The 24,774-nt window shown below is 38.8% G+C and overlaps 2 protein-coding genes, 1 non-coding gene and 1 pseudogene across 6 annotated transcripts; 3 read left to right on the plus strand and 1 right to left on the minus strand.

Moving 5' to 3' along the window:
* The first annotated feature begins 1,987 nt into the window (after nt 1-1,987).
* Nucleotides 1,988-4,892, plus strand: LOC104759880 (signal peptide peptidase-like 4; annotated as a pseudogene). Its single transcript, XR_015586058.1, has 7 exons — nt 1,988-2,079; nt 2,190-2,341; nt 2,457-2,639; nt 2,734-2,768; nt 3,196-3,702; nt 4,300-4,385; nt 4,487-4,892. The product of XR_015586058.1 is annotated as a signal peptide peptidase-like 4 (transcript).
* Nucleotides 4,893-10,075: 5,183 nt separating this feature from the next.
* LOC147924737 (uncharacterized) lies at nt 10,076-20,415 on the plus strand. Of its 3 annotated transcripts, none has more exons than XM_087494169.1 (6): nt 10,076-10,332; nt 10,429-12,068; nt 12,163-12,787; nt 12,865-13,152; nt 13,254-13,359; nt 13,451-14,017. In XM_087494169.1, exons 3-6 carry the CDS (start codon nt 12,291-12,293, stop codon nt 13,541-13,543), a joined length of 984 nt encoding a protein of 327 aa, XP_087350295.1. In that variant the 5' UTR covers nt 10,076-10,332; nt 10,429-12,068; nt 12,163-12,290; the 3' UTR covers nt 13,544-14,017. The 3 variants fall into 3 exon arrangements, with proteins under 3 accessions (XP_087350295.1, XP_087350294.1, XP_087350293.1); XM_087494168.1 differs by lacking the exon at nt 10,076-10,332 and adding an exon at nt 19,865-20,415 and having other exon boundaries at nt 11,991-12,068; nt 13,451-13,526; XM_087494167.1 differs by lacking the exons at nt 10,076-10,332; nt 10,429-12,068; nt 12,163-12,787; nt 12,865-13,152 and adding an exon at nt 19,870-20,415 and having other exon boundaries at nt 13,451-13,513; nt 13,600-13,608.
* Nucleotides 15,593-15,699, minus strand: LOC147924738 (small nucleolar RNA R71). The gene has a single exon (XR_015587946.1). It is a non-coding gene; the product is annotated as a small nucleolar RNA R71 (small nucleolar RNA).
* A 132-nt stretch (nt 20,416-20,547) lies between the features above and the next one.
* LOC147924739 (uncharacterized) lies at nt 20,548-23,070 on the plus strand. Its single transcript, XM_087496929.1, has 7 exons — nt 20,548-21,165; nt 21,254-21,460; nt 21,536-21,625; nt 21,706-21,813; nt 21,915-21,992; nt 22,247-22,567; nt 22,666-23,070. The coding sequence occupies exons 1-7, from the start codon at nt 20,548-20,550 to the stop codon at nt 23,068-23,070; spliced, it is 1,827 nt and encodes a 608-aa protein (XP_087353055.1).
* The last annotated feature ends 1,704 nt before the right edge of the window (nt 23,071-24,774 follow it).

The following is a 24,774-nucleotide window of genomic DNA, read 5'->3' on the forward strand; positions in this document are numbered from 1 at the left end:
GAAGTTGAGCATGTTCCTGGAGAAGCACAGAAGGCAGATATCTTGACTAAGGCTCTTGGAAGGACTAAATTCAAGGAGATGAGAGAGCTTATTGGTGTGAAGGATATTGGTGATGAAGATTTCAAGCTTAGCAGGGAGAATGTTGGGTTAAGCTTGAAATAGCTTGAGGCCCAAGAAGAGTATATTTAGGAGAAAAGCTAAATATACATATTTGAGTATTAGGAGATATCTAAGATAAGTTAGTTTTCCTAATTGAGTTAGGAGAATATTGTGTAAGGTTTAATATAAAAGGAGATGCAGAGTCATTGCATAATGTATGTGTTTTAAGAGAGAACAAGAGAGCTTTAGGTTTTGAGAGATTTTCCTAAAGATTAATAAAAGAGAGTAATTCTTTTAGCTTTGTGTTCTTAAACTTAAAGAGTATTCTTGATACAAATTCTATAATGTCCAAATCAATCATACCCTGATTTTGACTTGATGATAGAATCATTCTTGTGTCTAGGTATGGGTGTGTGACGCCAGAAGATGTAGCTATTCTCTTGGAGCAGCACATGAACAAAGGAGAGATTGTAGACCGGCTATGGGCTCGTTTTCTCGCGGTTTCCATATTACTTGGTGATAGAGAGTAACACATTACCGTTGTCTGAATTTTTAGGGGTGAAATGGGTCTATCAGAAGAAAACACAAGAAGGGCGGTTTCAGAACTTAACGGCTTTATTGAAGTTGTAATTCCTCTCCTTTTAGTATTATATTATATTGTGGCTTGACGACGACGAGGGCGTGGCAAATGAGGTATGTATATGAACAAGAAGCCTCTTCATCTTCTACGAGGTCAATGACCTGAAAGTGTGGAGCTTGGTTACAGAAAACAATATGTTCTGTAGTCTTCCGTCCTTATTCTCTGATAAATTCAACTAGATGATCGTTGTTTCATTTGCAATGCAGCTGTCTATCCAAGTGTGGACCGACCAGATTCAGGAGACTCTCAACGCCAAGAAACAAGGAGATGCTGCGTTCAAAGCCAAGGACTTTGTCACCGCCGTTGAATGTTACACACAGGTAAGAAACGTGAAGTCGGTTACTTTCTTGATACAAGAAAACTCCACTCAATCTGTATTTTCTGTGTTCTCTTATTACATCTGCAGTTCATCGAAGATGGCACAATGGTATCACCAACAGTTTTTGCAAGGAGGTGTTTGTGTTATCTGATGAGCAACATGCCTCAAGAGGCTCTTGGTGATGCAATGCAGGCGCAAGTAGTGTCTCCTGAGTGGCCAACGGCTTTCTATCTTCAGGCTGCTGCTCTCTTCAGCCTTGGAATGGATAAAGATGCTTGCGAAACCCTAAAAGATGGAACTTCCTTGGACGCTAAGAAACAGAACAACAGAAACTGAAAACTTCCAAGTGTATAGGTTTCTTCTCTCTTTTGCCTTCTCCGTTTTCTGATTGGATTCTGAGAGCCTCATTGTCTTTTTCCTTTCTTTCTTTCTTGAATCATTATCTTGAATTTGTGGTTTCCAATTTGAAGAGATGATTCATATGTATCTTGAAACAAGGAAAGAAGGATCTTTCTCATTTAAAAAGTCCAAGATCCTTAAATGTGATATCTTCTTTGTGGTTTATTACAGATACTTCAAGTTCAGGATCCCTGTTCTTTCTTCTTGTTTCACCTCTGTGTGTAATTCCAGTTTCATTTTCTTTCCGTAGCTTACAGGAGAGGTCATTCTTGTTTACCGTGGTAAATGCAGTTTTACCACCAAAACTAAGATAGCTGAAGTAGCTGGTGCCTCGGCCATCCTTATTATAAATAACAGTACAGGTAACTTCACTGAAGTCTTTTTCTGTAAAATTATTCCTATTCTTGTAGTTTTACTTTTACACACATTGAGTGTGAACAGGTGATAGTATTTATTTCCCAAGCAAACAAAATTCTAGTTATTTTCTTGAGTTTGGCAAGGTTGATTGTTGTTTTGCAGATCTTTTCAAGATGGTCTGTGAGAAGGGCGAAAATGTTAGATATAACTATTCCTGTTGATGCTGGTAGAAGTCTGGAGAACATAGTCCAAAGTAACAACACAGGTAATTCTTTGTATGAATCTAATTGTACTTCAGCAGAGGTTTCGTTTTGTATTTTGGTATCTCTCTGCTCTCTCTTTTTCTGTATGTTGGTGTTGACTATATTTGTTCAGTTACTCTGCAGCTCTACTCGCCGAAACGTCCAGCAGTTGATGTGGCTGAGGTCTTTCTATGGCTTATGGCTGTCGGTACCATTTTATGTGCTTCTTATTGGTCTGCCTGGACTATCAGGGAAGAAGCTATTGAGCAAGACAAGCTGTTAAAGGTGCTTGCTGGCTTGGAATTTCGTACAACTTTATATTGTGGACATCCATCATGTTCGAACCTTTGACAGCCAATGAAAAGTGCCCTCATTCTTTGTTATTGATCTTAAACTGCAGGACGGATCAGATGAACTTTTGCAGCTATCAACCACCAGCTCTAGAGGTGTTGTTGAGGTCACCGTGATATCAGCAATTTTGTTTGTAGTGGTTGCTTCTTGTTTCCTGATCATGCTCTACAAGCTTATGTCATTCTGGTCTATAGAGGTGTTGGTGGTACTATTTTGCATAGGTGGCGTAGAGGTCAGAACGTTTATTTTGTGACCAATTGAAATCATAGAAATACCTAATTGAATCATCCTGTTACTGATACTGAAAGTTTCGTTGGTACTTTAAGGGGCTGCAAACCTGTTTGGTCGCTTTACTTTCATGGTATGTTTATTTCTTCTTCTCATTTACATTTCGCCGTCAGGAGCATGTTTCACCTCTTTTTGCCTTAAAAGAGTAGGATACATTAAGATGTACAACATCCATTGATGAGTTGAATACTATAAGAAACACTCCTAACCCCAAATAGTTGTTCATTATTTATTCCCGTGGGTTGATCTCTTTTCAAACTTCCTACGTTCTGCATTGTCTGGATTTTAGGGCTTGTTTTGCCGTGTAATAAAGAACCAGAGAGAAACCATTAATTGTTTTGTTTGGTTGACTATGATATGATAGGACTATTCACTTGAATATGTGTTCTTTAACTCTCTGCATTGTTTGTAGAAAAAGTTTCATATGTGCATGCTTCTTCACTCTTTAGAAGTTAAAAAAGAAAAATAGATATCTGATACTGACGTTGGCTTTATTATAGTTTCAGATGTTTCCGCCGCTTTGGAGAATCATATGTCAAAGTTCCTTTCCTGGGTGCTGTCTCATACTTGACCAAGCCCAGCTCACAGGGGAAACAAGTGAAGCCAAGGATTCGGGCCTAAATTTTTAAAAGCCTTTTTCACTTAAATAAAAGGCCTTTTTTATTTTAAAGATTATTTACATGTAAAAGGCCTTTTTTCCTTTTTAGGATATGTAAAAGGCTTTAAAATATCAAGTTATGGCCTCTATTGAAAACCTATAATTTTTGTCATAGCTGAAAAAGACACATTTTTAGATTTTTGTGTAGGGCCCTCATGAATGTTGGGCCGGCACTGTACTTGACGCTGGCTGTTTGTCCCTTTTGCATAACATTTGCTGTAATTTGGGCAGTTACACGACAATACTCTTTTGCTTGGATAGGGCAAGATATACTTGTAAGCACGACTTTCCAACTTATGGTCATGGTGAAGGTGAAGGACACAATAAAGGAAAGGCTTCATTGGCTGAGGTGAGGTTTCCTAATCTCCGATTTTTTTTATTCCATCTTCATCGGATTGATTCAGCTGTTGACTTGAATCAAGTTTATTGCTTGATTCTCAATTTCTCATAGATTTAGGTCTGATTAAGTTTGTTCCATGGCTTTGTGATTCGAACTTATTTTTCTTCTTTTGAAAGTTATGTCCTCCCAAATGAGCAAAAAAGCACTTGCTCTCTGTTTTTTTGGCTTTAATTAATACATGTTTAAGATCTTAGTGAGTCATAAAAACTCTTTCCTGGTGACTCTCAGGTTTTATGTTTGGGTCAGATAAGATAAAGTGTCTATTTCTAGCAAGATTCTATAGATAACAACATCATAACTTTTTGCCTTCAAGATGGGATCATAGGGCACGCAGCTACGTTTTTTTTAGCTTTATTGTGCAGTTTCTTTATTCTTATTTCATTTGCTATGTCAGTTTTGAATTTAAGTGGAGATGTTGTCTTTAATGGATGTTTTGATTGTTTATCATCAGATAGTCTTATGATGAGGCCTTAGAGGTCTGGCATTTTATGATATTTTAAGCGTCGTGGCTCACGTTTTTTTTCCTTTTCGTCCATTGCTATGTAGACTCGACTCACAATATGCGAGGGACATGATGGAACAGAGACCTCCAATGGTGATGTACTTATCTTTCCTGATATGATAAGATACAGGTAAGGGTTAAAGTCCTGCTGTGCTAGTTGGAGATTTCTTTGCTCTCACTTTTCAACAATGTGGACTTGTTTTTGACAGTTTCAATTAAACTAAAATGCAGAAGGTTGACTCTTTTTGATGTGGAAACGTTTGTGGAAGAGGTGCTTGTGAAGGATGGTGAATGGCTGCCTGGAAATCCTGAATTGCTAAAAGGCTCATATGTCTTTGTATGTTCCCATGGATCCTGAGACCGGCGATGTGGGGTTTGTGGGCCGTCGCTGGTTAGTAGATTCAGAGAAGAACTTCAGTTTCATGGTCTTCAAGGTAAAGTCAGTTAGCCCATGTTCTCACATTGGTGGTCACAAATACGCTGGGAATGTTATCATCTATAGATCAAACATCAATAGGGAAGTCACAGGACACTGGTGCGTAACGAAATATATATATTTTATTGACTGGTTTGAGGCGACATACTTCTTTCTTTCATGTGGGTTTATAATAATTTTCCAAAGGAGATCAAGAATTCATTTTGAGTGTTCTTTTTAAAAATTAAGATGTTGATTGAACTTTGACGTTCTCTGTAATGTCCAAATCAATCATACCCTGATTTTGACTTGATGATAGAATCATTCTTGTGTCTATGTATGAGTATGTAACGCCAAAACATGTACCTATTCTCTTCGAGCAGCACATGAACAAAGGAGAGATTGTAGACGGCTATGGAGGTAAGTACAAAGTTTCTGTCTAAAGATTGTAGTCTCTGTCTAAAGACCTATCCTTTGTTTTTTCCAATCTAGTCTCTGTCTATATTGGGATAAGACAGTCCCTTTTGGTACCCACGGCTTATAGAGATCATCCAGTCTTTGTGACTGAGAGTATTGGGATAAGACAGTCCCTTTATGTACCCACAGCTAATAAAAATCTCAGACTTCCGTTTTGTTACCCACGACTTATAAAAATCTCAGACTTTGTGACTGAGATCCGGATAAGACAGTTCCTTTTGTTACCCACGGCTTATATAGATCATCCAGTCTTTCTGACTGAGATTGGTTGGGAAAAGACAATCCCTTTTGTTACCCACGGCTTATAGAGATCGTCCAGTCTTTGTGACTGGGATTGAGACAAGACAATCTCTTTTGGTACCCACGACTTATAGAGATCACCCAGTCTTTGTGACTGAGAGTATTGGGATAAGACAGTCCCTTTTGGTGGTACCCACGGCTTATAAAAATCTCAAACTTTGTGACTGAGATCAGGATAAGACAGTCCATTTTGTTACCCACGGCTTATAGAGATCATCCCATCTTTGTGACTGAGATTGGTTGGGAAAAGACCATCCCTTTATTTACCCATGGCTTATAGAGATCGTCCAGTCTTTGTGACTGAGATTGAGACAAGACAATCTCTTTTGGTACCCACTGCTTATAGAGATCATCCAGTCTTTGTGACTGAGAGTATTGGGATAAGACAGTCCCTTTTGGTGGTCCCCACGGCTTATAAAAATTTCAGACTTTTTGACTGAGATCGGGATAAGACAGTCCCTTTTGTTACCCACGGCTTATAGAGATCATCCAGTCTTTGTGACTGAGATTGGTTGGGAAAAGACCATCCCTTTTGTTACCCACGGCTTATAGAGATCGTCCAGTCTTTGTGACTGAGATTAAGAGAAGACAATCTCTTTTGGTACCCACGGCTTATAGAGATCATCCAGTCTTTGTGACTGAGAGTATTGGGATAAGACAATCTCTTTTGGTGGTACCACGGCTTATAAAAATCTCAGACTTTGTGACTGAGATCGGGATAAGACAGTCCCTTTTGTTACCCACGGCTTATAGAGATCATCCAGTCTTTGTGACTGAGATTGGTTGGGAAAAGACAATCCCTTTTGTTACCCACGGTATATAGAGATCGTCCAGTCTTTGTGACTGGGATTAAGACAAGACAATCTCTTTTGGTACCCACGGCTTATAGAGATCATCCAGTCTTTGTGACTGAGAGTATTGGGATAAGACAGTCCCCTTTGTTACCCACGGCTTATAGAGATCATCCAATCATTGTGACTAAGATTGGTTGGGAAAAGACCATCCCTTTTATTACCCACGGCTTATAGAGATTGTCCAGTCTTTGTGACTGAGATTGAGACAAGACAATATCTTTTGGTACCCACGGCTTATAGAGATCATCCAGTCTTTGTGACTGAGAGTATTGGTATAAGATAGTCCCTTTTGGTGGTACCCACGGCTTATAAAAATCTCGGACTTTGTGACTAAGATCGGGATAAGACAATCCCTTTTGTTACCCACGGCTTATAGATATCATCCAGTCTTTGTGACTAAGATTGGTTGGTAAAAGACAATCCCTTTTGTTACCCACGGCTTATAGAGATCGTCCAGTCTTTGTGACTGGGATTGAGACAAGACAATCTCTTTTGGTACCCACGGCTTATAAAGATCATCCAGTCTTTGTGACTGACAGCATTGGGATAAGACAGTCCCTTTTGGTGGTACCCACGGCTTATAAAAATCTCAGACTTTGTGACCGAGATCGGGATAAGACAGTCCCTTTTGTTATACACGGCTTATAGAGATCATCCAGTCTTTGTGACTGAGATTGGTTGGGAAAAGGCAATCTCTTTTGTTACCCACGGCTTATAGAGATTGTCCAGTCTTTGTGACTGGGATTGAGACAAGACAATCTCTTTTGGTACCCACGGCTTATAGATATTATCTAGTCTTTGTGACTGAGAGTATTTGGATAAGACAGTCCCTTTTGGTGGTACTCACGGCTTATAAAAATCTCAGACTTTGTGACTGAGATCGGGATAAGACAGTTCCTTTTGTTACCCACGGCTTTTAGAGATCCTCAAGTCTTTGTGACTGAGATTGGTTGGGAAAAGACAATCCCTTTTGTTACCCACGGCTTATAGAGATCGTCCAGTCTTTGTGACTGGGATTGAGACAAGACAATCTCTTTTGGTACCCATGGCTTCTAGAGATCATCCAGTCTTTGTGACTGAGAGCATTGGGATAAGACAGTCCCTTTTTGTGGTACCCACGGCTTATAAAAATCTCAGACTTTGTGACTGAGATCGGGATAGGACAGTCCCTTTTGTTACCCATGGCTTATAGAGTTCATCCAATCTTTGTGACTGAGATTGGTTGGGAAAAGACCATCCCTTTTGTTACCCACGGCTTATAGAGATTGTCCAGTCTTTGTGACTGAGATTGAGACAAGACAATCTCTTTTGGTACCCACGGCTTATATAGATCATCCAATCTTTGTGACTGAGAGTATTGGTATAAGACAGTCCCTTTTTGTGGTACCCACGGCTTATAAAAATCTCGGACTTTGTGACTGAGATCGGGATAAGACAGTCCCATTTGTTACCACGGCTTATAGAGATCATCCAAGTCTTTGTGACTGAGATTGGTTGGGAAAAGACAATCCCTTTTGTTACCCACGGCTTATAGAGATCGTCCAGTCTTTGTGACTGGGATTGAGACAAGACAATCTCTTTTGGTACCCACGGCTTATAGAGATCATCCAGTCTTTGTGACTGAGAGCATTGGGATAAGACAGTCCTTTTTGGTGGTACCCACGACTTATAAAAATCTCAGACTTTGTGACTTAGATCGGGATAAGACAGTCCCTTTTGTTACCCACGGCTTATAGAGATCATCCAGTCTTTGTGACTAAGATTGGTTGGGAAAAGACAATCCCTTTTGTTACCCACAGCTTATAGAGATTGTCCAGTCTTTGTGTTTGAGATTGAGACAAGACAGTCTATTTTTGTACCCATGGCTTATAGAGATCATCCAGTCTTTGTGACTGAGAGTATTGGGATAAGACAATCCCTTTTGGTGCTACCCACGGCTTATAAAAATCACGGATTTTGTGACTGAGATTGGGATAAGACAGTCCCTTTTGTTACCCGCGGCTTATAGAGATCATCCAGTCTTTGTGGCTAAGATTGGTTAGGAAAAGACAATCCCTTTTGTTACCCACAGCTTATAGAGATTGTCCCGTCTTTGTGACAGAGATTGAGACAAGACAATCTATTTTGGTACCCACGGCTTATAGAGATCATCCAGTCTTTGTGACTGAGAGTATTGGGATAAGACAATCCCTTTTGGTGGTACCCACGGCTTATAAAAATCTCAGAGTTTGTGACTGAGATTGGGATAAGACAGTCCCTTTTGTTACCCGCGGCTTATGAAAATCTAAAACTTTGTGACTGAGATTAGGAAGATCTTTTGCAACCCACGGCTTATTAAAATCTAAGAATTTGTGAATGAGATTGGGACGGCTGATAGAGATCATCAAGTCTTTTTGACTGAGATTGGGACAAGACAATCCCTTTTGTTACCCACTGCTTATAGAGATCATCAAGTCTTTGTGCATGAGATTGGGACGGCTTATAGAGATCATCTAGTCTTTGTGACTGAGATTGGGACGGCTTATAGAGATCATCAAGTCTTTGTGATTGAGATTGGGACAAGACAATCCCTTTTGTTACCCACGGCTTTTAGAGGTCATCAAGTCTTTGTGACTGAGATTGGGACGGCTTATAGAGATCATCAAGTCTTTGTGACTGAGATTGGGACGGCTTATAGAGATCATCAAGTCTTTGTGACTGAGATTGGGACGGCTTATAGAGATTATCAAGTCTTTGTGACTGAGATTGGGACTAGACAATCCCTCTTGGTACCCACGGCCTAAAAACATCTCAGACTTTGTGACTGAGATTGATTGGAGATGACACAACCTTGTTACCAATGGCTTAAAGATATCTCAGTCTTTGTGACTGAGATTAGGGACAAATCACAAAAAAATATTGTTACCAACGGCCAAATTGCCCTTTTGTTACCAACTGCCACTACAAGAAAATGTAGTAAAGATAGCATATGAAGATAGCGTTTATTTCATTTCTGCTATAGTTAACATAACGGCATATATTCGATAGCGTTTGGTTAATTTTTAAACGCTATATAATGTTTTTAGAAGTTACAGTTTTTAGAAGCGTATGTTTAGATAGCAATACGAGGTTTAAAACGCTGTATATTAGTTTAGGTGGACCAAAAAAATTTTGTTTCCCGGCTAAGTAAAAACAAGCGCCCAATATTTTCAGTTTCCCTCTTATGCTTTGTCGTTTTACCTTAGTCGACATATCAGTTTCTTTCCTTTGCTTCTCTCTCACAAGTTCGCGAACTAGGGTTCTTCAATTTCTTCCGTTGATTATCTCTCAAATTCTTCGATTCTTGTCAAAATCTCACATCCTTAGAATCTCTATCTCTCAGACACCCTTTATCTCTCTCTGAAATCTCTTATCTCTCTCAAAAAATCGAAGGTACAGATTTCGATTGAATGATATATATATGTTGGGTAATCGATTTTGGGTTTCGAGATGTTCTAAATTGGTTTTCTTTTCGACAAATTTGTAAATTATTTAGGGTTTCTGTTTCGATTTTGGGTTTCGAGATGTTCTAATTCGGTTTTCTTTTCGACAATTTGTCAATTATTTAGGGTTTCTGTTTCGATTTTGGGTTTCGAGATGTTTCTGTTTCGATTTCGATTTTGTCTGACTATAATCGATTGTGACTATAATCGACTATTCTTTACAAGAATTTTATGGTTTCAATTGGTTTAAGTGTTTAAGGTTTCAGTTCTTAAGGTTACAAGATTCTGACTATAATCGATTCTTCTTTTGCAGGTTCTCATTTCACAGCTTCTTCTTTACAAAATCCTACTTATCTATAGGTAATTGCAGTTTTATATGTATCTCTTTTGTTTCACTGAGTCTGTCATATTCTCTGTTGTTTGACTATAATCGATGTCACTGAGTATATATCTCTGTTGGTTTAATTGAGTTTGAATATGTCTGATATAATAATCTCTTGTCACAAATGTATGTAATCGTTTGACCATGGAGCTGTGTAACATGGACAAGTCTTGGGTTTGGCTTCCAAGGTATGGTTTTATATTGTTATTACTAATAATTTATTAAGTTACAACTGAGTTTTTTATGACTGTTTATTGAACTTGAAAGTATTTTTTACCTTATAGGAATAGTCTCGAGTATGAGAAAGGAGCAACTGACTTTGTTTATGGGTCAGCAAGGAGAATGGGAGATCCTCCAAATATGTTTTATCCATGTATTGACTGCCGGAATCTGTGCCATCAACCATTAGCCACGATAGTAGATCATCTGATTATTAGGGGTATGGACTTGATATACAAGAAGAGTAGATGTTGGAGTAATCACGGGGAGATAAGGGATTTAACAAGAGGTGATGATCCAATTTCAGAATTTGAAGCTTATGAGTTGTTTAGAGCTGCTTTCTTTGATGGTGATGATAATACACAGGCCCAGTATGACAATGCAGATCAGAGTGACAATAAAGATCATCATGAAGAAGATTCAGAATTTATGAAAAAGTTGAAAGATGCTGAGACTCCACTCTACTCCAGCTGTTCTAAGTACACTAAAGTGTCTGCTATCATGGGGTTGTACCAGATTAAAGTTAAGAGTGGGATGTTAGAAAACTACTTCGATCAGCTTCTAAAGATAGTGCACGACATGCTACCTGGAGATAATTCAACTTTTTCATAAATTCTGAATCTTCTTCATTCAACAGATGCGATGAAGAAGTTCTTGAAGGTATTTGGTTTTGGATATGAGAACATTCACGCATGCAAGAACGATTGCATTCTTTACCGGAAGCAATACGAGGATATGACAAGCTGCCCTAGATATAGTGCTTCAAGATGGGAGATGGATAAGCACACAAAAGAGGAAAAGAAAGGGATTCCAGCTAAAGTTCTTAAATATTTCCCAATAAAGGACAGATTCAGAAGGATGTATAGATCGAAAAGGATGGCAGAGGATCTACGTTGTCATTTCAGTAATGCTTCAGAAGATGGAATGATGCGGCACCCGGTGGATTCCACAAATCTACAGGTTAATGCTAAATGGCCACAGTTTGCGTCAGACCCGAGAAATCTTCGACTTGGGTTGTGTACTGATGGGATGAATCCTTTTTCAATTCAAAACACCAAGTATAGTACATGGCCAGTGTTTCTTGTGAACTATAACATGTCACCTACATTGTGTATGAAGGCTGACAATATAATGTTGACTCTGTTGATACTTGGACCAACTGCACCGAGCAACAACATCGACGTGTATCTTCAACCGTTGATTGAAGATTTACAAGATTTGTGGAATGAAGGTGTGGATGTTTATGATGCCTTCTCAAAGGAAACATTTAATCTGATTTTACTGTGGACAATCAGTGACTATCCTGCTTTGGGGACTTTGGCAGGATGTAAAGTTAGAGGTAAACAAGCGTGTAATGTTTGTGGTAAGGATACTCCTTTTAGGTGGCTTAAGTTTAGTAGAAAACATGTCTACTTGGGCAATAGGATAAGACTCAGAACTGGGCATCCTTACAGATGCAGACGGAGTTGGTTTGACAACACGGTAGAACAAAGGACTGCATGTAGAATTCAAACAGGGGCTGAGATATTTGAGCATTTGAAAGACTTTAAGAATGATTTTGGTCGAGCTTTAGATAAAAAAAAGTAAAAGAAAGAGGTCTGATTTCTGTGAAGATGATGAAATTTCAGAAGAAGAATATGATGAAGACAGTTATCAATGGAGGTGGAAGAAGCGGTCTATTTTATTCGATCTTGAATACTGGAAGGTTAGCATATTTTATATATAAAATTTAAATAAAACTATATATAAATTTAGTTCTTTGCCATTTACTAACTTATATCTTCGTTTCCATGTATTAGGATATGCCTGTTCGCCACAACATCGATGTAATGCACGTTGAGAAAAACGTGTCTGATGCCATGTTGTCCCTTCTAATGCATAGTGCTAAATCTAAAGATGGCTTTAGGCACGACAAGATTTGGAAGATATGGGTATTTGGGAAGCATTACATCCACAAGTACGTGGGAAGAGACAGTACTTACCACCTGCTGTTTATTGGTTTTCAAAGATGGAAAAGAAGAAGTTCTGCAAGAGATTGTCTGAGTTCAGAGGACCAGATGGGTATTGTGCGAATATAGCAAACTGTGTTTCAGTTGATCCTCCTACAATTGGTGGCTTGAAGTCTCATGATCACCATGTGTTACTACAAAACTTGTTACCTGTGGCTTTGAGAGGACTGCTGCCAACTAGACCTAGGATTGCATTGACTAGAATATGCAACTTCTTCAATCGATTGTGTCAGCGTGTGATTGATCCAGAGAAGTTTATAACATTGGAGGCTGAGGTTATTGAGTCATTGTGCCAACTGGAGAGGTTCTTTCCTCCTTCCATGTTTGATATCAGGTTCCACCTTCCTGTTCATCTAGCAAGGGAGACACGGTTGGGTGGACCGGTCCATTTTAGATGGATGTATCCATTTGAGAGGTAGTGATTTATGTTTTTAAAATCTCTTTTAATTACTTAATGTAATGAAAACTGATATTTCATTGTTTGATATGTAGGTACATGAAAACCCTTAAGTCATATGTTAAGAACTATGCAAGGCCGAAAGCTTGTATGGCTGAGGAATACATGGCAGGAGAATGCATTGCTTTCTGGTTGGAGTTTCTAAAATCTTCTGTACCAGTTGTGGAAGCTGCAGTCCGTAATGAAGATCATGAACCAGATGAGCACATCCTCGAAGGTCGTCCAATTAACAAGGGGAAACCAGTTGTCCTTACAGAGAAAGAGCGGGAGATAGCGCATAGATATGTTCTGATGAACACAACAATGTTTACTCCATATGTTGAGTAAGTTTGACAACATTTCCTAGCTATTATTGTTTTTCATGTTTCACTTTTACAAATATCTGTCTAATACTTTTATAAACAATTTTGACATTTCTATATAGTATGCACTTGAAAGAATTACAAGCTACGGATGTGCATTGCCGAAGAAATGAAACTCTTTTATGGAAATTGCATGGGAAAAAGTTTACACAATGGATTAAAGAGAAGGTTTGCAGTTAGATAAAGATACATATCTTTTTAATTCTTACCATCTAAAACTATTTCTAAATACTTGCTTTCCTTCTGAGTTTTTCATTAGATCCCAAGTAACTCAAAGGACCATTCTAAGCAGCTAAGGTGGTTAGCATTTGGACCACGACAAGTGATATATCATGGTTTTTACGGGTTTTAACCATGATATAAGTGTGCTTTTTGAGTCTTTTGATTTGTTTCTAGGTTATTTGTGAGTCTTTGCAGGTTATTTAGGAATTTGGCACGGATGGAGCAATATGGAACAATTTGGATCATTTTGGAGCATTTTACCGAAAAAAATCAAGTTGGAGTCGGATCAGAGACCTGGCATCGATCGACACCACACAAAGGAGCATCGATCGACGCTTCTGTTTACCCGACGAGAGAACCAGAAATTGGAAATTTTACAAATTTGCCCAAAGTCTTCTATAATTGCAACATAAACCCCTGGACGTATTTTAGGATGTATATATATATTGTTTTTGGGTTTTAGAAACCCTTAAGTTATTTTCTAGCAGTTTTTGAGAGAAAGGATATTGAGAGCTTTTGGGAGAGATAGATCTGAATTCTTTGTAGAGAGAAGATTTCTTCAACTCCCTCTTTTACTTTTAATATATATTCATGTTATTCAGAATTATGTTTTGTTCTTCACTGAACATGTCTGAGTAATTTGCCTGTTAAGTTTAGGGTTTTTCATAGGGTTTTTATGATTTATTAGATCTGAGATTTTTAGGGTTCTTAATCTTTTATGATCTTCATCCTTGGTTGTTCTTCACAATAATTCTTGACTGATCACCTAAAATTTTTATCTTAGGGAAATAAATTGATATGAGAATATAATTGTTTTCCTGATTAAACCATTGATGAGCAGAATTGTTTATTACAAAGAGATTTGAATTAATAATTCTGTGAACTTATCTAAACCTGTTCTTAAAGCTGATTTATTACTCAGAATTTTACAAAGAGATTTGAATTTTCTGGTTTTAAATTTAGAATATAATTGTAGTGAGAACTGATTATTTTACCAAAAGTTTAGAGTTCTAGATCTGATTTTTATTGCTTGAACCTTAATAAATTTATCTGATTTAATATTTCATAATTTCCTGAGAAATTCCCTAGGCTTAACTCTTTTGATTTTCTGAATTCACAACACTTTTATTTAAATATTAGCATTGCTTTATTTTAATTCAATTTAACTTGTTTAGCGTAATTTACAAAACTTTACAATCTTTTGTGTTTGATCTTGAGTCTCTGTGGATTCGACCCCTAAGTACTGCAGTAATCTCTTGTTTGAGAGAGTAGCTCTAGGGATTAATTTGAGCTTATCAAATTTTGGCGCCGTTGCCGGGGACTCTCTGATCCACCATTAGATTTAAGTTTTTAATTTTGTCTAAACTTTTCTTTTTATTTTCTACTTACACGTTTTTGTTTTTCTTCTCTTTGGTGTTTCAGGTGCATGCCTCCTAGACCTCACACAAGGAGCAACAAGACTGGTCCTACTGTGAATCTTTCAAACCAAGAGTTGGGAAAACTTGAGCGTGAGAACCGAAAAGCAGCCAAATCTCTGAAGATGGTTAACCCCATCATTCTGATGCGAGATGAGGATGGTGCTTTGAGGGATCAAGAGGGCCATTTGCGCAATGAGCAGGGCCAAAAGCTTGATGCTGAGGGCAATGTGATTGCTGAAATTGCTGTTGTTGACAAACCAGCTGATGGTGTCGACGGTGTCGATCGACACTACCAACAGGGTATCGATCGACACCCCCTTCCTACAGATGTACGTGGAGCTGCCAACCATGTCCAGAACCCAGTTCGAAGACTGGACCACAACCAGGATCTGATCAGGACCATTGCGGACTACAACCGGGCTGATCTTGTGTATGAGAACCGGTCTGCTATTGTTCCTCCACCATTCGAGAGGAATGATTTTGAGCTGAAGCCTGCTTACTTCCAGCTAGTTGGGCAGAGACCTTTCTCTAACCTGCCCCATGAGAAGCCTTTGGACCATATTGAGAACTTTGAGGATCTGTTGACCAGTATCAAGGCTAATGGAGTGACTGAGGACTTCATATTCTGCAAGCTCTTCCCATACTCACTTGCAGGAGAGGCATCTCATTGGTTGAAGCAGTTGCCAGCTGGATCTTTGACAAATTGGCATGATATCAAGGTGGCTTTCCTTAACCACTTCTATGATGATGCAATGTCAGATGAGCTGAGAGTCAAGATCTCTTCATTCAAGCAAGGACATGATGAAGCTTTCAAGGCAGCTTGGGTGAGGTTCAAAGCTTATCAGAGGGACTATCCACACCATGGTTTTTCAAGGGTACAACTATTGAGTATCTTCTTTAGAGGGTGTGATTGGAAGTATCAGTTAGCTTTAGATGCTGCAAGTCATGGGAACTTCAAGACAAGATTTCTAGAAGATGCTGAAGTTTTAATTGAAAATTTGGCTTCTAGCAATAGCACTAAAAGAGCTGATGCTGAAAGAAAGAGACTGCATGGAGAGTTTGATGCAAATCAGCTAGCTTCTGTTAATGCTAAGCTGGATTTAGTGCATAATCTTCTTGTGGGAAAGAAGTCAGTCCAATTTGCTGCTGAAGTTGAGACATTTGAGCCAGAGTCAGAGAATACAGAGGAGAATGTCAACTATGTGTATGGAGCTGGGTATCACGGACATAGATTTGGTAATCAGCAAGGCAACAAGCCTTACAATGGTGAGCAGAAGCAGCAACAGAACAATGGCTATACAAGAACATATGGGAATTCATCTTATCTGTCTCCACCTCCTAAGAGAGTAGAATGGAGGCCATGCTTGAGCAGCTTTTGCAAGGACAGAAGCAATTGACAGTGACATTCAATGGGAAGATTGACAATGTCTACACTGAGCTGAATGGAAAGATTGAAGCATTGAACATTCATGTCAAGAAGTTGGAGAATCAGGTTATTCAGACTACTCGGTCTGTCAAACGACAAGAGGGTTTTCTTCCTGGAAGAACTGAGTCAAACCCCAGACATGCTTGCAATGCCATATCTGTGAGGGATGAAGATAATGTTGAAATTGTTTCTGTAGAACAGGGTGAAAAATGGTCAAATCTCTCAACTCCAGATGTTGGTGTCGATCGACACCACCTGGGTGTCGATCGACACTCCTCTCAGACGAACCCAGAAACTGCAAAATCTCAGGTTCCAGCTGCTGAAAGGGTGTACCAACCTAAGGTTCCTTTTCCTAAGCCTAGGAGGTCTAAGCAGGAGCTTGAGGAAGCTAGATGCAAGGATATGATGGACAAGGTGATGATTGAGATGCCTTTGATTGATGCAGTAAAGCTTTCACCACCACTTAGGCGCTATTTCAAGAGAATGGTATCAAATGGTTTGAGCCCTGAGGAAGGAGCACTGCTTACTAAGGATGTCAGTGCGATTCTGTTAAACCAGCCTCCACAGAGGAAAAAGGGAAAGAAGCAGGAGGTGGTTGTCTCTAAGGAAGTGAGTGCAATCATTCAATGTAGGACTGCTAAGAAGTTACCAGATCCTGGAAGCTTTGTACTTGATTGCTCTATCTCCACAGGAAGGTTTGCACACTCACTTTGTGACCTTGGTTCTAGCATCAACTTGATGCCACATTCTGTTGCTGTGAGACTAGGGATGACAGAATTCAAGCCAACTCAGATTTCTCTTATCTTGGCTGATCGCTCCCGAAGAATTCCTGAAGGTGTGTTAGAGGATATTCCAGTTAAGGTTGGTAACTTCATGATTCCCACTGACTTTGTGGTGCTGAAGTATGATCAAGAGCCTAAAGATCCTCTCATCTTAGGAAGATCTTTCTTGGCTACAGCTGGTGCAGTCATTGATGTGCAGAAGGGACACATAGAACTGAATGTGGATGGTTTGAGTATGAACTTTGAGATGGATAAGCTGAGGATAGCTCCTACCATTGATGGACAGACGTTTTCTGTTGAGAAGATTGCTCAGATAAGCTGCAGAGAAGCAAATTCACAAGCATCAGAAGCAGTGTCGATCGACACCACCAAGAGGGTATCGATCGACACCCCTCCACGACCGAGACAGAACAGCTCCAAAACTGATGCTCCAAGTCAAAAACATGTTCCCAAACAGAAAGCCCCCCAATCCACGCTCCAGAGCCCTTAGGTACGGCCAAGGTATGCTTCTCCTTCTCCTAAACTTCCTCCTATCATCAACAAGAATTTCAACGAGATAAAAACTGTTTTGCAGTTAACCAAGCCACGAGATTACCGTAGAGCGCTTGTTTCTTCTGTTGATGATTTTGCAGGACAGAAAAGATACCTTCCCATACCTAAGTCCCGCCCTGGTCCTGTTCCTACCATCCTTGGCAGACCTCATGCACCTAAAGCTTATACACCACCTTGGATGAAGAGGACTTCAATGCCATGTTCTGCTCCTCCGGATGCCTGAGCTCCAACACAGTCAAGCTAATGACTGAAAACAAGCGCTTAGTGGGAGACAACCCACTGAACTGAAGCTTAGAAAGACTATGAGTCTTATCAACAATCCTGAAAGCCCTTATACAATGGATATCTGATTGATCTAACGTTGTCTCAACTTTTATCATGATTTTAACCGGACTTAATCTCTTACTTTGGGGTTGGAAATCAGTGGACTAGACTTTTTCTTCAGGCCATACAAGACAGTGCAATTTTTCAAAGTATGTCTCCCCTCTCTCTTCCCTTCAGTGTTTCAGAAAAAAAAAATCAGAAAAAAAGAGAAATAAAAGATGAGATGATTTTGATCAGTTTAGAGAGGTAGGTAAATTACCAGTGACCTTATTATTCTACTCTTGAGTCAAGTGATCACACAAAGCTTGGAAGCGAGGGGTAGGTAAATTACCGATGACCCCGGTATTCGCTTACACCTTTGCTAAAAAAAAGAGGATTAAGAAAAGAAAAAAATATGGAAGTGAGAAAAGGGAGAGGAAAGGAGATGTAAGAAGAATGTCTTGGCCTGAAGAGAGTCCATATGCCACTGTTCGATACACCCAAGGTAAGAACTCACCTGTACTTGCTTTAATTTATATAATGAGATAACAACGGAGATTTTAGAGATTCCAAAGGATTGTGGGATTTGAGTAAGGAATGTTGATGCTAATCTTGGTTAAATATAAGTAGTAAGTTCTTGAGTCAGGTAAATGAAGAGTGCGAATAAGAATCATCATGCAGTTGAGTGAGTTCCCTGTTTTCAAACCTCTTTCACAGGTCTGAGTTTATGTTTTGCTTGAGGGCAAGCAAAGGCTAAGTCTGGGGAGTTGATATATCATGGTTTTTACGGTTTTTAACCATGATATAAGTGTGCTTTTTGAGTCTTTTGATTTGTTTCTAGGTTATTTGTGAGTCTTTACAGGTTATTTAGGAATTTGGCACGGATGGAGCAATATGGAACAATTTGGATCATTTTGGAGCATTTTACCGAAGGAAATCAAGTTGGAGTCGGATCAGAGACCTGGCATCGATCGACACCACACAAAGGAGCATCGATCGACGCTTCTGTTTATCCGACGAGAGAACTAGAAATTGGAAATTTTACAAATTTGCCCAAAGTCTTCTATAATTGCAACATAAACCCCTGGACGTATTTTAGGATGTATATATATTGTTTTTGGGTTTTAGAAACCCTTAAGTTATTTTCTAGCAGTTTTTGAGAGAAAGGATATTGAGAGCTTTTGGGAGAGATAGATCTGAATTCTTTGTAGAGAGAAGATTTCTTGAACTCCCTCTTTTACTTTTAATATCTATTCATGTTTTTCAGAATTATGATTTGTGCTTTATTTAACATCTCTGAGTAATTTGCCTGTTAAGTTTAGGGTTTTTCATAGGGTTTTTATGATTTATTAGATATGAGATTTTTAGGGTTCTTAATCTTTTATGATCTTCATCCTTGGTTGTTCTTCACAATAATTCTTGACTGATCACCTAGAATTGTTATCTTAGGGAAATAAATTGATATGAGAATATAATTGTTTCCTGATTAAACCATTGATGAGCAGAATTGTTTATTACAAAGAAATTTGAATTAATAATTCGGTGAACTTATCTAAACCTGTTCTTAAAGCTGATTTATTACTCAGAATTTTACAAAGAGATTTGGATTTTCTGGTTTTAAATTTAGAATATAATTGCAGTGAGAACTGATTATTTTACCAAAAGTTTAGAGTTCTAGATCTGATTTTTATTGCTTGAACCTTAATTAATTTATCTGATTTAATATTTTATAATTTCCTGAGAAATTCCCTAGGCTTAACTCTTTTGATTTTCTGAATTCACAACACTTTTATTTAAATATTAGCATTGCTTTATTTTAATTCAATTTAACTTGTTTAACGTAATTTACAAAACTTTACAATCTATTGTGTTTGATCATGAGTCTCCGTGGATTCGACCCCTAAGTACTGCAGTAATCTCTTGTTTGAGAGAGTAGCTCTAGGGATTAATTTGAGCTTATCAACAAGAAGCTCAGACATTTAAGGGATACATAGTGAATGGACATCGATTTCACACCAATGATGTAAAGCGGAAGACTCAAAATAGTGGAGTATCCTATGAAGCTTTCACCATGTGTCGATCTAGTGCAAGAGATAGAAATCAAAAGGCTGACATTGTTTCCTACTACGGAGTTATAGAAGAGATCATCTTGCTGGACTACCACATGTTCTATATCCCACTGTTTAAGTGTAGATGGGCAAACAAAGGGAATGGTGTGAAAGAAGAGGACGGCTTTACACTTGTCAACTTGCATATTAACCAATCTGCATTTCAACAAGATCCATATATTATGCCGTCTCAAGCAAAACAACATTTTTATTCCCGAGAAGATGACGCATCCCCTTGGTATGTAGTTATGAAAGTGCCACCAAGGGTTTATCATGAGTTGGAGACAGAAGCAGAGACTTTGGCACCACCGTCATCCAGTCAACAGTTTGAAGATTTGTTGGATCAGTCTTCTGATGATGATGAGAGTTACTGTGTTAGGGCAGATTGCGAAGGAGTTTTAGTAAAGGATTAGTATAGACCAGAATATTAGAACTAGGCTTAGTATTTAGTATATTAGGTAGCATATTGGTTGAGGTGAAATTTATTAGTAATGGTCTACAGATTTTGCTTACGTGTTTTCCTTTTGGTTTTGTTTACAGAAAACATGACAAAAAAAACAACCAGTGCTAAGAAAACAAGACGTAGCAAGCGTCAGCAAGGAATTGATGTTATTCCTCTTGAGTTGAAAACAACCAAAAGAAACAAAAGACTTGCTAAATCAGTCGAAGCTGAACCAATAGTAGAAGTGGAAGCTGAACCAGTAGTAGAAGTGGAAGCTGAACCAGCAGTAGAAGAAGAAGCTGAACCAGCAGTAGAACTAAACCCTGAACCAGCAGTACAACAAAAAGCTGTACCATCATCTGAAGAACATGAAGTAGAAGGAGAAGAGAAAGAGACTGAGAAAGAGCCTGAACTAAATGGAGAGGACCAAGAAGCTGAACAACATGAGACTGTTGGTAATTCACCTGAAGAATGTTTAACTGACCAGTCAAAGACGAAGAAGAGGAGAACTAGAGGACCCACCAGGATGACTAAATTGGCTAAAAGCAATGAGGACAAAGTAAATGTGGAATTTAACATCATCGGTGACCATGTTGGGAAGGGATCAGTTACACTGTCATCTTTTATGGGAGTTCTTGTAAGGGAGCATGTGTCAGTACTTTTAGATGATTGGAGGTACTTGGATTCAAAGATAAAGGATACAATGTGGGAACAGCTTCAGGTACAAGTGTTATTTTCTTTTTTTACTTTGTATTTTACTTGATGCTTTTAACAAGCTTTTATAATAATATTGTATAAATTTGTTGTAGGGGACGTTCAATTTGACAGAAGATTGGCAAAAACATTCACTGTTAATGCAAATGGGTTGCGCATGGAGGGCTTATAAGTCTAGGCTACTTCAAAAAATTCGTCTTGCTAAGACCAAGGGTGAAATACGAGATCTAAAACCAAGCAACATTCATAGTGAATCATCATGGTTCAAGTGGGTGAAGATTAGGACTGGCAAAGCTTTCAAGGTTTGCATTCAAATACAAAATTGATTTATGTAATTTTACTTATATTTAATATATTAATTGGAATGACTTATTTAGGAACGAAGTGAGAAGTACAGGGCTATGAGGAAAGCACAGATTCCACACACAACCAGTCGCAAAGGAATGAATCGCCTTGCTGATGAAATGGTATGTCTATGTAGTGATAAATTGTATTCATTAGTTATATACTATAAATAGTGACTGTGACTACTTCTTCGTACTTGTAGAAGAAAAATGCACCTGACCCGAGTAAGATTACTAGAAGCAAGGTCTGGATAGCTGGACATACCCATGAGGATGGAAGACCTGTTAAACCGGAGTTTCAACAAACAATTGTAAGAAGTTATCAAACTCATATGTTGGTTTTACTTGGTGATGTATAATGTTGGTTTTACTTGGTAATGTCTATTGATGCATTAACAAAATTTTAAACCAGGAACAAATTAAATCGCTTGATAGCGAGATATTCTCAAACTCCAATGTTAGTCTTAAGGAAGATGCGGTTAGTCAAATTCTAGGGAAAGATAGGAGTGGAAGAATCAGAGGAATGGGCCGAGGGGTTACTGCTACCAAGCTAGCATTCTTACAGGCCAGAGATGCACATGTGCAGAAGATTGAAGCTCAACATGCATAATTGGTGAGCGAGGTTGCTGATTTGAGACACATGGTTCGTGACTTAACTAAAGGGAAAAAGGTAAGGTTAATATTCAAATTTGGTTTTCAATTCCTGGTAAGATGTATTATTGAAACACTTAATTGTGTGTATAGGATGATGGTGCAAATTCAGACACCACTGATGAACCACGGTGTCAGTTACTTGATTGGTCTGTAGATGAAGATGTTGTTGTTGCTGAGGGAAAACTATGCTCTATTGAACCAAGTTATAAGATTGGCCGTATGCCAATTGGTCCTAATGGGTCAGCTGTACTTGTGACCTTTGTATCAGATAAAAATGCATCTCTATGGAGGCCTACAGTAACTGTCGACAAGCTTGGCCAGACTGTGGGAACCAAGATAGCAAGGCCATTTGATAAGCTAATTGTGGACAGTATGGACTCCTCAACTGGAAACAAGGGAGCTGATGCCTCGGTAAAGTTCTTATGATATAGTTTACATTGTTATGGTAATACATAAATGCTTATTGGTTAGGTGACACATGAATTATGTTTTTGCATGAATTTTTTTAGGAAGATAGAGTCCAGCTTGTTGATTGGATTATGGGTGGTGAAGTAATTGCTGAGGCACATATGATTTCAAAAGACCCTAAACAGTTGGTGAATAAAATTCCTTTGGGTCCGAATGCTGCAATGGTGAATATTGTAAAAGTCATTAACAAAGAGGCTTCATTATGGAGACCACCAAGTGAAGACATTTCTGTGATGGGTGATGCACTGAGCGTGAACATAGCATGGCCACTTACTAAGCTGTTTAAGTGTAACAGACAGATAATGGAGGATGCAGAGTCTGAGAGTGAATCGGATTTTTGTAAAGAAGATTCTAACAGAGGTGGTGTAACGCCCTCGAACCGTCCTATGACCACAAAGGCCGTCGGACAGCCACGGGACGCCACTTGCAGAATTGCACCGAGGTGATCCAGTCGAGGGACAGAAGCTGCAGACTTCCCGACCGGTCCTCCCTGGCACAATCCCACCCGCAACCGAGGTTACTTAGGCTTTGCAACCCTCGTGGCCTGGTGCGTTGTGTTAGCCCGGACAAGGCCAAGTATCATTTGCAACTTGCCATGTTTTCTTGAACACCGAATATATTACTTTAACAAAATATTACATTGTAAATAAGTTATTAAAGCAATATATAAAGATAGTCGGAAAACTTTACGCTTATTTATTTAAGAAAATATAGGGTTTTACAAGAAACACAAGAAAACTCCATGCTCTAGACTCACTTAGGCTTCCCTGCAAATCCACAACAAATGAAACGTGAGTAATCTAAGATTACTCAGTGAGCCTGGGTACCCCTTCATCCTAAACATGATTCTACTTCCCAACCCGACTACCCCAGTAAGCAAAGAAAACATGCAAGTCATCAAAGCAACGCAACAAAAGCTTAGTGGAAGCAATTCAAACAATAAACTTGCAAAAGAGGTTAGATCACTATGACTTAATTCGTACGGGGTACCCAGGCTCACTGAGTACTAAGGAAACAAGGTTTACTTGGACCTTAGACTCTTACCTCCCACACACCACTTACTAAGACGTCTAGCATATGAGAAGGAAACTTGAAATACCATAGACTCTTCGACAACACGCAACATGCAAAGACGACTAGACATAAACAAGGGACGCTTGAATACTCTAGACTCTTTACACCTAGGGCACTTCGACAATCTGTTCCGTTCCAACACCTCCCATGCTGAGACCACAAAGGTCACCAACATGCACCCACAAATAAGCTACATCGTCATGTAGCGGTCACGCTAGTAGCTAGCTAGCCATGACAGTGTCCCCGCGTGAGTGGTCGTCGGAAACTCACACGTGACAACACTTATGGAACAAAAATATCGACTCACTACTCAAGCTAAGACTCGAGAAACGAATTCAAGAGACTAAGCTAAAATAAACACACAACAATAATTCAAGCCTTGATGAATCAAGCACCATAGCAAGAAATCAAGCAAGAATACCACACGGATTAATCAACAAGAGGCAAGAAATATGTTTCAAGCAACTTAAGATTATTTTACATGCATGTAACCAAATTAAGCGACTTAAGCAAAAAGAATGCAACAAGTCTTAAAATACATGCAATCCATTTGATTTAACCATTTAAATCCTTAAGTCCAAATTACGCATGCAACGCCATTTAATCTCTTAAATTCTCAAATTTGATTAAGCATGCAAGTTCATTTGAGTTAATCCCTTTTAATTCTTTAAAATTCGTTTAAGCATTTAAGCTAACCTCACACGAATTTATTCAATAACCTTTCAAATGAACTTTACCAATTTAATTATGCATGCAATCCTTTTTAACCACATTTTAAGTGTTCATCTTACTTAAAATGCATCCAAATTCATTCGCATGGTGATTCATGTTAGATGTGCATTTAAACATTTCACTAGCATGAATCCTACCAAAACTACGCATGCAACCAATTTAAACCACAATTTTTCATGCGTATATCCTACATGCATTACCACAGAACTCACCTCCTTCACGCGTCGATGGCTACGGAATTCCACTGCACCACTCGATCAGACAGTCCTCTCGTCGATCAGCTTCCCACTTCTTCAACCGCAACCGCATATCTCCTCGATCTCTCTTCAACACAGCCGTCGAAT

Source organism: Camelina sativa, chromosome 17 (assembly GCF_030686135.1).
Source record: "Camelina sativa cultivar CO46 ecotype springtype chromosome 17, ASM3068613v1".
Lineage (NCBI taxonomy): Eukaryota > Viridiplantae > Streptophyta > Magnoliopsida > Brassicales > Brassicaceae > Camelina > Camelina sativa.

Excerpts from the sequence above, each read along its gene's own strand:
- LOC147924739 (XM_087496929.1), top strand. The coding sequence starts at position 20,548 with ATGACAAAAAAAACAACCAGTGCTAAGAAAACAAGACGTAGCAAGCGT. Across the intron at positions 21,461-21,535 it reads GGACTGGCAAAGCTTTCAAG|GAACGAAGTGAGAAGTACAG; the intron begins GTTTGCATTCAA and ends TGACTTATTTAG. Across the intron at positions 21,626-21,705 it reads ATCGCCTTGCTGATGAAATG|AAGAAAAATGCACCTGACCC; the intron begins GTATGTCTATGT and ends TCGTACTTGTAG.
- LOC147924737 (XM_087494168.1), top strand. The coding sequence starts at position 12,291 with ATGGGTATTTGGGAAGCATTACATCCACAAGTACGTGGGAAGAGACAG. Across the intron at positions 12,788-12,864 it reads TGGATGTATCCATTTGAGAG|GTACATGAAAACCCTTAAGT; the intron begins GTAGTGATTTAT and ends TTTGATATGTAG. Across the intron at positions 13,360-13,450 it reads CACAATGGATTAAAGAGAAG|ATCCCAAGTAACTCAAAGGA; the intron begins GTTTGCAGTTAG and ends GTTTTTCATTAG.